Below are 13,189 nucleotides of genomic sequence, written 5' to 3'. Positions count from 1 at the left end.
TAAATAGGTACATACTATTAGGTAGATAGATTTTCTATAAATATCGATATAACATTAAATATACATGTAAATATAAAATTAAGCAATTACAATCATTGAAAGATCCCATCATACCTCCCACTTCCGCCTAAACGTAAAATGAAGTCACTAACCCATTGGTTGAACCACTAATTGCATTGGTTTCATTGTTTGAGCTTCTAGCTGTGATGGACAGTCCAAACAGTCTAACGGTAACTAGTAAACGTATTTTAAAGTCTTTGGCTGGATACAGTCTTCCTTCAATACTGTAATACCTAACACAAACAAAACCTTCTCCAAATCATAATTGTCTCCACTCTCTGATATTCATCCTAACATATTAAGTACTAGCGAGATACAGCGCACAATTTGAAAGGTGCAGGCCCCATGCTGAGTGATTTAAAGATCCCTGTGGTGGAAGGTGTAGGGGCGCCCACTGGCAGCTTCAGTGCAAAGTGCTGCAGAATTGTAGAGAACAGGAGGAAGAGTTCCATTTTTGCCAGCTGCTCACCTAAGCAGTTCCTACGTCCTTGAATGCAAAAAGGAAGGCAAGCGTTTTAAAATGTAGATGGGAAAAACTTTGGCCTACTTGCTGAATTAATTTGGCATGCTTTGTTACAGATGACACTTAACAGTATGAGTGAGTTACAGATGTTCCCAATTTCACCAGAATAATATGTAGCATCACCTCATTCTGCTTTTCTAAAATGTTTTTAGCGGTTGTAATGTATGAGAAAGAACTTTCCAAAAGTTTGATGAAAATTTAAGAGACTGCAATCACGAGCAGGTCGGAATATATGTTGTTGTTGTTTTGGTGGCGGAGCATTGTAAACATCGCATCACTATCATGTATTTAAAACTATGCTAATAATTGTTTGGAAACGCATAAATAGCAACACCTATTCTTGGGTGCATTTAGAACTAGTCAGTTCTTCTTATTTGATAACTGGTGCAATTGTTGTCTCGCAGGATTCCAATTAAGATTCCAATTGTCAAAAAACTTGACTAGTAGTATGGGGTTGTATATTTATTCTCTTATATATTGCTTCTTTAACTCTAATTTCTCTCCAACGTATACGTAGTTATACATAGGAGAGAAACATGTCTGAAAACGTACCTGCAGCGAAGGGTAAGAATGAGTCTGGGTTGTTCACAACCTTGCCGTCCGCATCCAGGAACCGACTGGGGTCGAACACATCCGGGTTGGGCCAGGCAGCAGGGTCCATGTGAACCGACCTCAGGTTTAGAAGCAGCTGATATGGTTAGAAAAGAAAGGAAAAAGTTGTGTTTTGGTAAACAAGGGAGACGTCTTGATCAAAAGTTTGATCTATATCTGATAAAAGGTAATGATACTGTCTCAAGTTGGTGTTTGCGTTTTCGTAACGGTAGACCGAATAACACAGAATGCCTCACCGGATGGTCTATATATTTGGTTCGTAGTTAGTTCTAGCTTGAGCCTTTGGCCCCATAAACCCCTATTTAGATGCAAAGCTCGCGCCTGATTGATGTTTGGTCCTCCAAGCAGATTTCTTGGATGTGACCACGTGACGGTAGGTAATAATTCAAAATGGATCAACATTAACCATATTAAGTATGCAGATACCACTTATACCATTTTATTCTTTAATTGCTCATGCTATTAGTTGTACTAAAATACAAGTTCTCGGTCGATTACATTTAACCATAGAATGCATTGTTAGATGAACAGAGCCAAAGCATACAGCTCTCTGATGTCCATTTCCCTTTGTGACATCACAAGGTTGGCAGTTCCAAGTCTAGGACTGCGGCTAGCGACGGATGCCTTTTATGTTTTATATTAATAGCAAACAAATGATTATGCATTTTGCTTCTAAAAATAACATTTCTCACGAGCGTCGGTCTCAGGCTCGGATCTGACAGCGGTGTTCCATGTGACGTCAAAACTTTCGTTGTTAAATAGCACCAGAATCGTGTATATTTTGCAAAAAATACCTGTGTTTATTGAATGATGCATATTTTGGTTGGATATCGATGTTATCAAGAACCGATTTTTATTTTGGCGCTGTTGGTTGTATGAGCCCTGGGTAGTTTGAGCTTTTATGATATCGCTGATTGATAGATCAATACTGCCTATAAATTATGTAATTGTAGGACGAAGATTACAAAAGTTTCCTCCGCAATGTCATAACCACGGAGACGGGTTGTTCCTGTAGCCAGGCGACCAAACAGTATGGGTCCAATATGGCGGATCCGTTCGACCTCCATGATGGTAGCGGTGGTGTAAGGAAGCTGGTCTCTGTGTGCCAGACTCGGCTTGGTGGCGCCGAGCACACTGTCCAGTTCAGCCTGGACCTGCATGGTAGACAATACATAACATAACAGGCCTTGTGGCCAAGGCTTTTGACCCCCCCCCCCCAACCCCTTCGTAATTTCAAAACGGCTTGGGTTACGTTCATCAATTTTAAAGGGAATGATGCATTAGGTTTTTTTTGTAATTTTGGTATCGTTATGACTTAATAAGACGTAAAATGACGTATTTGGGCTAAAATCGTCAAAATATGAAATTTCCGCTATACTTAAATGTATTGAGCAAAATTATAAGAATAAAGCTTATCTTATTGGTGTCTAAGTCTGCCAAGTCTTTTGTTGCCAATGACGACGACATTGTCGTCTATATGACGTCAGAAAATGACGTCATTTGTCCGCAATCTTGAATCGACAAGCTTGAATTTTCTAAAATACGACTTTTTCCACATTTAGCCCGTAGTCCTAGCACACGTCGTTCGCCAGGGATACGACGTCAAAGTAGGCGCGGGCACTTTTAGCCCCCCACCCCCACCCCCCGCTAGTGGGGGTTTAGACTTGAGATTTGAAATATAGTTAAATGTGTTTTCAGGGAATGTTTTGGACAACTCTTGTGGGGCAGTCATCATTTTCTTCCAAAAGCTCCCTCTATATAACTCATTTACATATTATTCTTACCTTTTGCTGTGCATCTGGATACAGGACCATGTATAGCAGGGCCCACGTCAGTGTTGCGGCCGTGGTGTCCGTTCCTGCCATGAAGAGGCTCTGAATAATGTACACCACGTTTTCTTCCTTCAGCCAGGTGCCCTCCCCGTCCTGCTGGGCCAGTTGGAGCAGACAGTAGTCTATGAAGTCTCGTGGATTCTCCGGGTCCAGCTTCAGACGGTGTTGATCTACTTCTTCTCGAATGAACTGCTGTAGCTTCTTAGAATAGAAGCGTGTTCCCGCGATTGGATCTTGAACTGTATGTATATTGACAGGACAGAAATGTAGCAACAGATGTCCTTCGTATTAAATTTTGCAATCAACCCTCTTAAAAAGATTCAAGCTTACAACAGACAGTCTAGTCCTCATCTAGAATCGCCAACCGTAACAACCGGGCGATACAGAAACGGGGGAATTTGGGCCCTTTTTTTCGTAACCCACTCACGTAAGCAGGCCTGGTGCGTGGTCCGTGAGTTAACAATGATAATGAGTTTCATACCGGTAGAAAGATAACCATTAAAGCTTTCTAAAGATATATAGTATATTAAGATTAATGCAGAAACAACAGAAATATGATCAACCGAAGCTAATATTCCAAACTTTTTTGTGCCGAGTTTATATATTGAAGACATTACATTACTAAAGTGTGATTACTTGTTTGCTGTTCCACTGCATCCCTCATTTTCAACATTCTCTACAATCAACAAACAGTATACTCACGTCCTGGAATGTAGGTGATAAACGGAAACTCCCATCTGGCTACCTCAGCTCCAAGGTTCTCCATAGTCGTCAGCAGATGTTGGAATCTCGTATCTCCGTAGTCAAACCTTTTTCCGAAGACCAAAGCGCAGATGACGTTGCCTGTTGCTGTTGTCAGGTCGGATGAGATGTCAAACGGCTTTTTGTTGTATCCGCAGATCTTTTGGAGGGTAAGTTATTGAAATATCATCGTCATCATCATCATCATGATTATCATCATCATTTTCTTGATCATTGATGCTTTTAAGTGTGCAATACAACGTTGTTTTTTTGCAAATGTACAATGATAGCAAAATTACAAACAAAAGATATACATGTGAGTGTCTGACCATCAACCTATGATCCACTGCTTTCTTTATCACGTGTTCTATCTGCATAATGTGACGTCAAGACAGCAGTGGATTGTCCATTTTTTGACAAAGACTGGTGCTGTTGGGTGAGTCCAATTTTTGTGTAGGAAATTACAGTTTAAATAGTTCTTTCGTGTAGGAAATGTACAGTTTAAATAGTTCAATAAGAACTCTGCTTCACGTAAATTGCAGTGCCTTGGCTACTGTTGACAGTGAATAGAAAGACCTTGAGTTTGAAAACTCTGTGTATTAGTCCCTAACTTATTTATTACCAAACAAAAGCGTTAAGAAATATGTAATAGACGGAAGTGAATTTTTTTATTGTCGTTTTAAATGACTATCCGTCAAATTCAAATATTCTATTGGAAAAAAGGACATAGGCTACTTCGTGGATGACGGTGAAATAGCGTTAGAGTAAGGTCGATTCTTCCGTGATAAGATATGTTCCAATACCTTGCCACAGATAGAAGTTGCTTCCTCCTGAATTTGATCCTGTATGCTTCCTCGGCCCATCTTCACTCCCAGTCGTCTGAAGACACTGGCTGCAAACCTCCGCCGTTCCTTGAAGACTTCCCCGTAAGGAGCCATCAGGATATCTAGTGAAATGACACATATACTTAATATGCAGTTGTGACGAGTTCATCTGAAAGATTTAGAGCCGGCCTGCAGATTTCCAAACAAAGAGAAGTAGGTAAAAAGGCTGACGAGGGGAGAGGATCTCGCAAAAGGACTTAAGTCAGAAGCTATTGCACGCAGTGTTGTATAAAGCTAAGGACACAATCCGTCGCACGTGCAAATAAGTGCTGTCTACGTACCAAAACGTGGGCAATCTTTTTGGGAAACGTAAGTGGGTAGTACCGCCTCCGTACGAACTCGTAGGGAATCCGACGGACTTTGGAGCACGCAGACACGCCGTAGAACTTTAAGTGTAGGCAAAACTTCGTCTGCAATCGGGTTGCGGATTCGCCCCCCGTACGTGCCAGTACGGGCGTCCCGGCTACCCTGTAAAGCCTGACCGTTTTCAGAAATACTTGGCGGACGTGGCCTCCCCAAAAAACCTACGGACAAATTGCGCGTACGGCGGGTTGTGCCCTTACTTCTCTAGTTACCTTTGCCAGAATGGCTAAGGTTATGTTTTAGGCTTGTGGGTCTGTGTATCTGTCTGTGTGTGTGTGTGTGTGTGTGTGTGTGTGTGTGTGTGTGTGTGTGTTAACAACATAACTCGAGAAGCCTTGGATGGATCCCGATGATATTTAGTAGGTGGATAGGGGTCGGGAAAACGAAGGTCAAGTTCGATAATGGGCCCCCTAGCGGCTTGCTAAGGTACTGCAGCAGAACCTCAATTTTTGATATCTCGTGTTCTGGACATGCTGTGGTTATTATTTTTAAGTGGTACGTAGCCCTTGGGGCAGAGAGTAAGTACTTTAAGTTTGGACCCCCTAGCGGCTTGTTTGGAACTGCAGTCGCCGATTTCCTTTCAAACTTTGGACGAGAATAACTCGAGAACGTGTTGATGGATCGTCACGATTTTTGGTTTGTAGATAGCCCAAGTAGCAATGTACGTTATGAAATACTAATTATGCAAATCAGTAACTTATTTGCATAATTAATGAGGAAAGTTTATAAATCCACTGCATTTCATGATAGGCCTTTCAAACTTGTCACATATATAGATGAGAAAGAGAGAAATATCAATGCATATTAATTATGCAAATGAAGACCTCATTTGCATAATTAATGAGAAAATATAAACGTGTTGACGAATCGTCATGATTTTTGGTATGTAGATAGCCAAAGGGAAGACTTACATGATGGAATTCTAATTATGCAAATCGACAGCTAATTTGCATAATTAATGAGGGAAGTTTGTAAATCAACTGCATTCCTTTATAGGACTTTCAAACTTGTCACACTTGTAGCTGAGAAAGAAAGAAATATCTATACATATTACTTATGCAGATGATGATCTCATTTGCATAATAAATGGAAAAATATGAACATGTTGACGGATCGTCATGATGTTTGGTATGTAGATATCCTAAGTAAAAACTTACATAATGAGATATCAATTATATAAATTAACAGCTAATTTGCATAATTAATGCGGAAAGTTGATAAATCCACTGCATTCCGTGATAGGACTTTCAAACTTGACACATATGTAACTGAGAAAGATGGCAGAGAGTAAGAGGTGTATGTTTGGGTCCGGTAAGGTCTTTTCTTGAACTGCAGAAGCCGGTTTAGTTTCCTACTTTGAAAGAGAATAAGTCAAGAAGGGATGAAAGGATCATCATGATTTTTGGTATGCTGATGCTTGATACAATTCAATATCATTATGTAAATAGGGATCTAATTTGTATAAGCAATGGCGAAATGTTATGAACCAACTCCGGGCATATGAAATAAAATGTAATGAGTAACACATTTATGTCTACAGACATCATTCTACATAACAAACCTGGTTTATTTGGCAAAGGTATGTGTTCGTGGAACTCTAGTTTCGTGCTGTTGTGAATCGGTCTCTTGACACGTGGTGTCAGAAGTGGGATTCACAACAACACTTAATTGAAGAACCCGTTTTGTTCCTTTCGGTCTCTCGACACTGAAAGCAGTTTTATAAAACAGATTATAATGCCAACCATTTGCGCCTCCGGCTAAAAGATATACACATAGACGTGTGGATAAGCAGTATCAAAAAGGATTCTAAACTGTCTCCTTTGAAAGATTAAAAATGCTATCACAAGAAAAATGATAAACATAACCCAGAACGTGTATTTTAATGATAATAAGCGGGTTTTGTGTTTATAGCAGCAATATTTTAGGTCGTAAAGCGCTGGGGGTTGTTTTAGTTGTTTCGAAAACAAATGTTTATTCAAAATATATAATCAGGATATTTATGAATGAAATGTATTTCACCTTCCACTGTATTTGCATTGCAAAGTCTTTGGATAGCGTTTTATTGAGTGCCTTTTTTGGTAAGGTAATTGGCAGTGTGTTTGGGAAAGACACTTTACATGAATTTTGTTACTTCACTCATGTGAATAGCTATGGTTATAAATTATTACGGGCGTCCCTTGGTTAGGACATTACATGGGGGTCCCCTGTTTGAGGAGATCTACACATTGCGCTCGTTGATGAACACTCTGTACTTATAGCTTAGAGTAGGTATCCTTCATAGTGTGAGTGGATCAATTTATGTCCTAGTATAAAGCTTTACTGTTCCGTAAGATAAAATAACACAAACCGGATGTGTTACACCATAAGCCGGTTTTTCCGAATGTGTAAAAACGCAACTGCTGCTTTCATAGAAAGAGTATCACAAATCGCTGGACGTCCTTCTTGTAAACACAGATCGTCTCCAAAGTTATCCGTATCTGAATAACCTAGTTCGAAAAATAAACCTTATGTATCGGTACGTAAACGTAATGTTGTTATCAAAATTGGTACCGGGGCTAGCCCCTTGATAATAGCCTCCGACTAGTTGAGTGGTCCTGGCTGTATTTCCCTCTATACAGACAGAAAAATCAAATCAAAACAAAACCTACCGTGACCACCTAAGGTAGCGCCCAATTTTGGATCAGTCCGTGTAGAAATCTCATCTTTTTCCATCGTCTCCTTGAGAGCCGTGTATCCACTAACTACGTAGATTTCTTTACCAAAAATGTTTACGCGGTAAATTTCACCGAACTCTCTGGCCCACTGGTCAACTTGGAGACGGAAATCTTTCTTAAACAGAGTTGGCAGATGGTGTACAAGGGGCCACCCTCCGGGCACCAAAGGAGGCAGGTTTTCGGGCCTCTTCCCTCTCAGAAATCTCACAGCTAAACCAAAGGTCACCAAAAAGACCAGTAGGGTAGACACGTCCAGTATGGTGAACGGAAAAGGTTCTAGGAGAGTGTAGACCTGCGCCATTTTAGCCGTGTATAGTAGCCTACATCAGACTCTACGGTTGGCTGGGAAAGTAGTAGAAGCTGGTGAAACAGATTCAGTAATATGCTAGATATGAGTATGTCAGTGGCATAACTACCATTCGGAAACTCCGTTGAAATGATGAAAGCCGTGTCCCTTTTCTTAGGACACTAGTTTGGGCCGATTTCCACGATTTTTCTTAACTAATCAAAGGTGTCTTGTAGAGGCTAACAGATAGGTGAGTGATGCAGTGTAAGCCACGTGTGAAACAAGTTACAGAAACCTGATCTTATACTTACGAACAGTCGACGGCTTGACTACTGAAGCCATGATGATTGGATTGTTTACATGACATTTGACGACGCATCCATTTCTATTCATCCATTTCCACAATACTGTAATTCCTACGAATTTTTTTTTAAGCTAAGCTCAACTTTCTGGCCGAATGGTCGAATTGAGGACGAGCAGTTTATCCTAAACAGAGATGGTAGGTTGCTACAAAAACAATCCTCCGGGCCTTTAACAATCTGTTCAAAAGATCTAAAAATCACAGCTGTACTAAAATCACAGAACCCACTTAGTATTTAAAACGCAGGACTTTTCAAGCCAGTATAGTACCTCCAAAGAACATCAGAAAGAGCTCATTTTTAATTTGTTATGTCACTGTGCTTGTATGTAACCTTGCTATTAGTTTACAGTCATGAATTTGCAAACAGCGTTGAGGTATACAAAGCTGAACGGACAATGTGATATCTTGTTAACTTACCAAACTCTCCTGTCAGTAAGACAGTACCCTTCCCATACAGTATCATATATCCGTTTCTACCATAATGTGATTCCTAGCTCCAGCAAAATGAGAAAATATATGTTGCAATAATTTTGGTAAAACGTTTACTAATATAGTAAAATGCCAACATAGGTTTCAAAGTCAAAGAAGGCGTGAAAAAAGGAGAGAAAAAAATGAAGACCCTTTTTTTTCTATTTTCTATTTTTTTTCTCTTTGTGTTTACAGACGTTGTTTGGGCTCTCCTGCACGTATCTACTTCTGGACTCCCAGATGAAGTCAGCCAAAAAATAGAATTAGAATCGCCTTGTAGCGGCTCTATGATGAAAATGTTGAATCAACAACTCGGCAACAACGGTTCCCCAAAACTTTTCCAATTCCACTTTACCAAATAAAAAGTGAACTGACGAAGAGAAAAAATGCTACTCTGAAAATCAAGAAGGTAACCCTTTTATTATAGAAAACAAGTAGATAAATCCATCTTCATCTGACTCTAACGAAGAAGTTTCTGTTAAATCAGAAGTAATTCTATATCTTAGTATTTGACTTCATTGGTAACAGGTGTATGTACAGAAGTTGTAACATGCCTTTAGGTATGTCTTTGCGATTATCACTTACATCTAACTATATTTGCCAGACACATACACGTACACATGGCATCAACGGTTGTTTTAGACAGCCAATAGCAGACTAAGCCGTTATTAGTTTGAATGCTTAAATCAGACACTATGTTATTCTGAGGTGACACTGAAGGAATGCACTCCAGGTAATAGATACTGTGAGCATGGGATAACTGCCTGCCTTCTGTTGTTTTAGTGCACAGAAAACAGATTATCAGAACTATAAATTGAGACATATAACATTTTACACCCACAGGCACGATCCGCTAGGTGTCGTTAGTGACATGCAAATGGTATGTTTTTCCTCTCAGATTTTTCAGGGCTTTCTGCAACATAGAACACATTTCAATACTATGATAGTTGCAATTGATAGCAAAATAAAATCCAATTTGAAATCGAAATAAAATAATGGTTTTGTTTCCATTCAAACTTTTTATACAACATAAACATCTGTACAGTGACTAGCATTTACGAAACCGAGATCACCCTTCGTTGATAGGTCGTTGATACAACATTCCCATCGTTGCACATATGCCAAACAATTTACTATAAGGTAATGTGGTTTTATCACATTACTGACATCCTCTTGAAATCACACAGATGATTCAAGCATACACATGAATAAAAAGGAATATGTCACAGAACTTTCATTATAGAATAGAAGTAGTCAGAAAGATAAAGAGATGGTATGGAATACCGAGCAAATCTTCTTCATTTTTAATATTTTTATGTAATTGTTTTAACGTTGGAAATGACTTTATTTAATTGGAACTCTACTATATTAGTAACAATTCAACGGGCTTATATTGCAACTTACAGCATGTATTTACTTCGTATGCGGCAGCTTTTGCCCATATACATTATTTGTTTGTTTATTTTTTGTTAGTTTGTTTGTTGGTATTGCAAATCCTAGAAAAATGCAATCTTTACCATGCTGTTCACAGAACAATTGTACCTAATGAAAACTGAAAAGCTAGCACGTCCAGCAGATACTACTAGTACTATCATAATGGCAGCTCCACTACAACCATTAGGATTTTTTGCTACTGAGACTTGAGCTTTACACCATCTCTACAGCAAATCCTTCTACAGATGAGTGAACAGCTGTACCAAACTGTACCCAGGACAGCTGTACAGACAGCAAACAGGAACACAGCCACTTCCAGCAGGTAGTACTGTACCACGGCAACTCCACGGCGCGTGCGCGGAGATGGGACAGTCCGCCATGTTTGATGACGTGTTCTATCCACCAGACGGCCCGCACCATGGGTGACTGGGGGTGGTCACGGTGCAGACGGGACAGGCGGGCTGCCGTCTCACGGTAGCTGTGAAGGGCACAGAACACTAATGGCAATCTGTATTGGCGACAATGCGAAAAAAAAGGTACGTTTCTGGTGCAATGGTCTCATTTGTGAACGTTCCACGTTACAACAACTTCTCCCTGTATTTGTGTTTTTGTATGTACACAAAATGTATTTACAATTACGGAAGTAAAAGTACAACAACGTAAACAACCATTGACTGCAGTAGTAGATGGGAAGTATTCTTGTATTGGATTTTGTTAACATATATAATAGTACTAGAAAGGCCGACATTTGCTTGGGTGCAAATACAGCATATTTCAGCCATACCCATTCCCACGCAACATTGGACTGTTCCAAGTCACCCCTGCGCCAAAATGCAATATTTAATGTAAGTTATCCCCAAAAAGAACTAAATATGTGAATTGATTCCATGTCAAACAGAAGCTTGCCCAATATGCCCCGGGGCCCATATGGAAGAATATAATCTTCAACAGGAGCGCCATGAAATTACATGACGCCATTCACAAATTTCCACTTCGATAACTAGGTCTAAGTACCGTCATAATCTCCTTGTGATGTGGGTGCATTTATTATTGCAGTGAACTTTTTTTTAAGCAAGTAGGGCATACGTTTTAATAATTGTCAGGTGCAGGTACTGTGTAGTAGGAGTGTTGTTGTTTTTTTCAAGCTAAAAACTTCAATCTTCTTCTTGTTTTGTATGAGCCATTACATAAACGGAGACGTCTCGAAATTTTACAAGAATTTTACCACCCTGTCGCTTCATTTCTTTTCTGAAAAATCCCAGGACGAACAAGTTAACTTGATTTGGCTTTATCTATATATTTCATTTTCCTTCGAATTCTTTGTTAAGTATATGCCCCTGCATACCACTGTTAAATTGTTTTACTTTGTATGCAATCAGCCATCGGACGTAATCTTGTCTGAGTGTTATAATTTCCTGCTCGTAGCGTGCGAGACTTGGAGGATAGGTGTTTCTACTTTGTTCGGGGGTTTCTTTTCGGAGGTCAGTGGTGATACTCTGGTATTGAGAGTGTTTTATTGGGCTCAAACTCTGGCAGTTTAAAGTTACTTACAATTTGAATGTACAAAGTTTACGTCAAAAAAGAACAACAACAACACTAGAAGTACCTACATTTGTTCGGGGAAAAATACATGCATTCTCGCCACTGTCAAACTTACGTATCAAAACTAAACGCAAGCCGTCCAATTTTCCCTGTCCAAATCTGCCGAAAATGATTGATAGTGCCATGCGGAATGTTGGTAAATTAATCGACACTAACGTTCAATGCACGCGTACCGTCCGCTACCGCTCAAATGACCCTGTCTGAACTCCAAATCCTCGCAAACTACAATTTCAAACCCGGCAAAGGGGACCATATGGCCACTGTAAGGCTGTAATATGCATCTGTTTGTGTATATACGGGATTGCAAGGCCCCGCTTATGAATATTAACTAGCATTCGCCTTTCTCGTCACTGATTGGCTGGCGTCCATAAAGTAATTATCTCTCGCTCTCCCCAGACCGCTGGCACCTGGCACGTGTGGGCTCTGGGGTCACTGGAGTTCACGGCAGGAAGCCGAAAGAAAACCAATTTCCCCTCAGAAAAGCGCTGAAATTAAGCATTTTAAAGTAGTTTATGCCCAAAATTTTACTTGGATCATTTTACCAACTATCTAATGCCTATCTACACCAAATTAAAGGTCATTCCATTGTAATTCAAGGGAACAGGGGGCCACAATATACCGTTTTGGTCAAAACATGACCTTTAAACTTCAATAAAATCATTTTAGAGGCAGATATGAAAAAAATGAGAAAACAGCACCTCGGTATTGACCCACTCTACCCTTGTGCCAAATTTCAGGTCATTCGGTCACGGAACGACGGAGATGAATCGCTTTGAAGATTTGACAGGAGAAAGAAAGAAAGAAAGAAAGAAACATTACGAATACAATATATTTCACCATACCATATATGGTATGGCTGAAATATAAATATTTCACCATACCATATATGGTATGGCTGAAATATAATAACAAACTGTCTGTTTCAACAAGTGCCGACTGCAATAAAGCTGAACTAATTGGCAAAGCTTCTGTAGTCATGTGTTGGTATATTTGGCCACAACAAGTAAATCTTTAGGATATCAAAGCACTGCGCATTAATGTTTGCCTGCTTTTTGAAAAGAAAACAAGATTTTTTTCTTCTTTTTTTTTCTGGAGAAAAGGCCAGCAAAAAATTCTGCTAAACCATAGGACTAAACACCTTGTCCATTCGATCCCAGCCTTAATTTGTCTTATCTTTACCTCCAGTGAGCCTATAAGAGACCATCATCGCCATTTCAGTTATGTTTTAGTGCCATTTTATTGACCATGTGACCCGTTACCATACAGAGCAGATCCTCTGATAAGCATAAAATTCTGATTGACAAGGGAC

General features: G+C 39.7%; 1 protein-coding gene across 1 annotated transcript; it reads right to left on the bottom strand.

The window, feature by feature from the left end:
• Positions 1 to 68: 68 nt before the first annotated feature.
• LOC118432366 (cytochrome P450 2J6-like) lies at positions 69 to 8,032 on the bottom strand. The gene is made up of 7 exons (XM_035843903.1): positions 7,664 to 8,032; positions 4,572 to 4,714; positions 3,730 to 3,928; positions 2,980 to 3,266; positions 2,161 to 2,349; positions 1,136 to 1,271; positions 69 to 547 (listed from the first exon to the last, which is right to left on the bottom strand). The coding sequence occupies exons 1-7, from the start codon at positions 8,028 to 8,030 to the stop codon at positions 366 to 368; spliced, it is 1,503 nt and encodes a 500-aa protein (XP_035699796.1). The 5' UTR covers positions 8,031 to 8,032; the 3' UTR covers positions 69 to 365.
• Between the last annotated feature and the right edge of the window lie 5,157 nt (positions 8,033 to 13,189).

The sequence above is a fragment of the Branchiostoma floridae genome, chromosome 15 (genome assembly GCF_000003815.2).
Source record: "Branchiostoma floridae strain S238N-H82 chromosome 15, Bfl_VNyyK, whole genome shotgun sequence".
Classification (NCBI taxonomy): domain Eukaryota; kingdom Metazoa; phylum Chordata; class Leptocardii; order Amphioxiformes; family Branchiostomatidae; genus Branchiostoma; species Branchiostoma floridae.
This window is presented reverse-complemented; position numbering and strand designations above follow the sequence as displayed.

Excerpts from the sequence above, each read along its gene's own strand:
- LOC118432366 (XM_035843903.1), bottom strand. The coding sequence starts at position 8,030 with ATGGCGCAGGTCTACACTCTCCTAGAACCTTTTCCGTTCACCATACTG. Across the intron at positions 4,715-7,663 it reads CGCTACCTTAGGTGGTCACG|ATATCCTGATGGCTCCTTAC; the intron begins GTAGGTTTTGTT and ends TCATTTCACTAG. Across the intron at positions 3,267-3,729 it reads TATCACCTACATTCCAGGAC|TTCAAGATCCAATCGCGGGA; the intron begins GTGAGTATACTG and ends ATATACATACAG.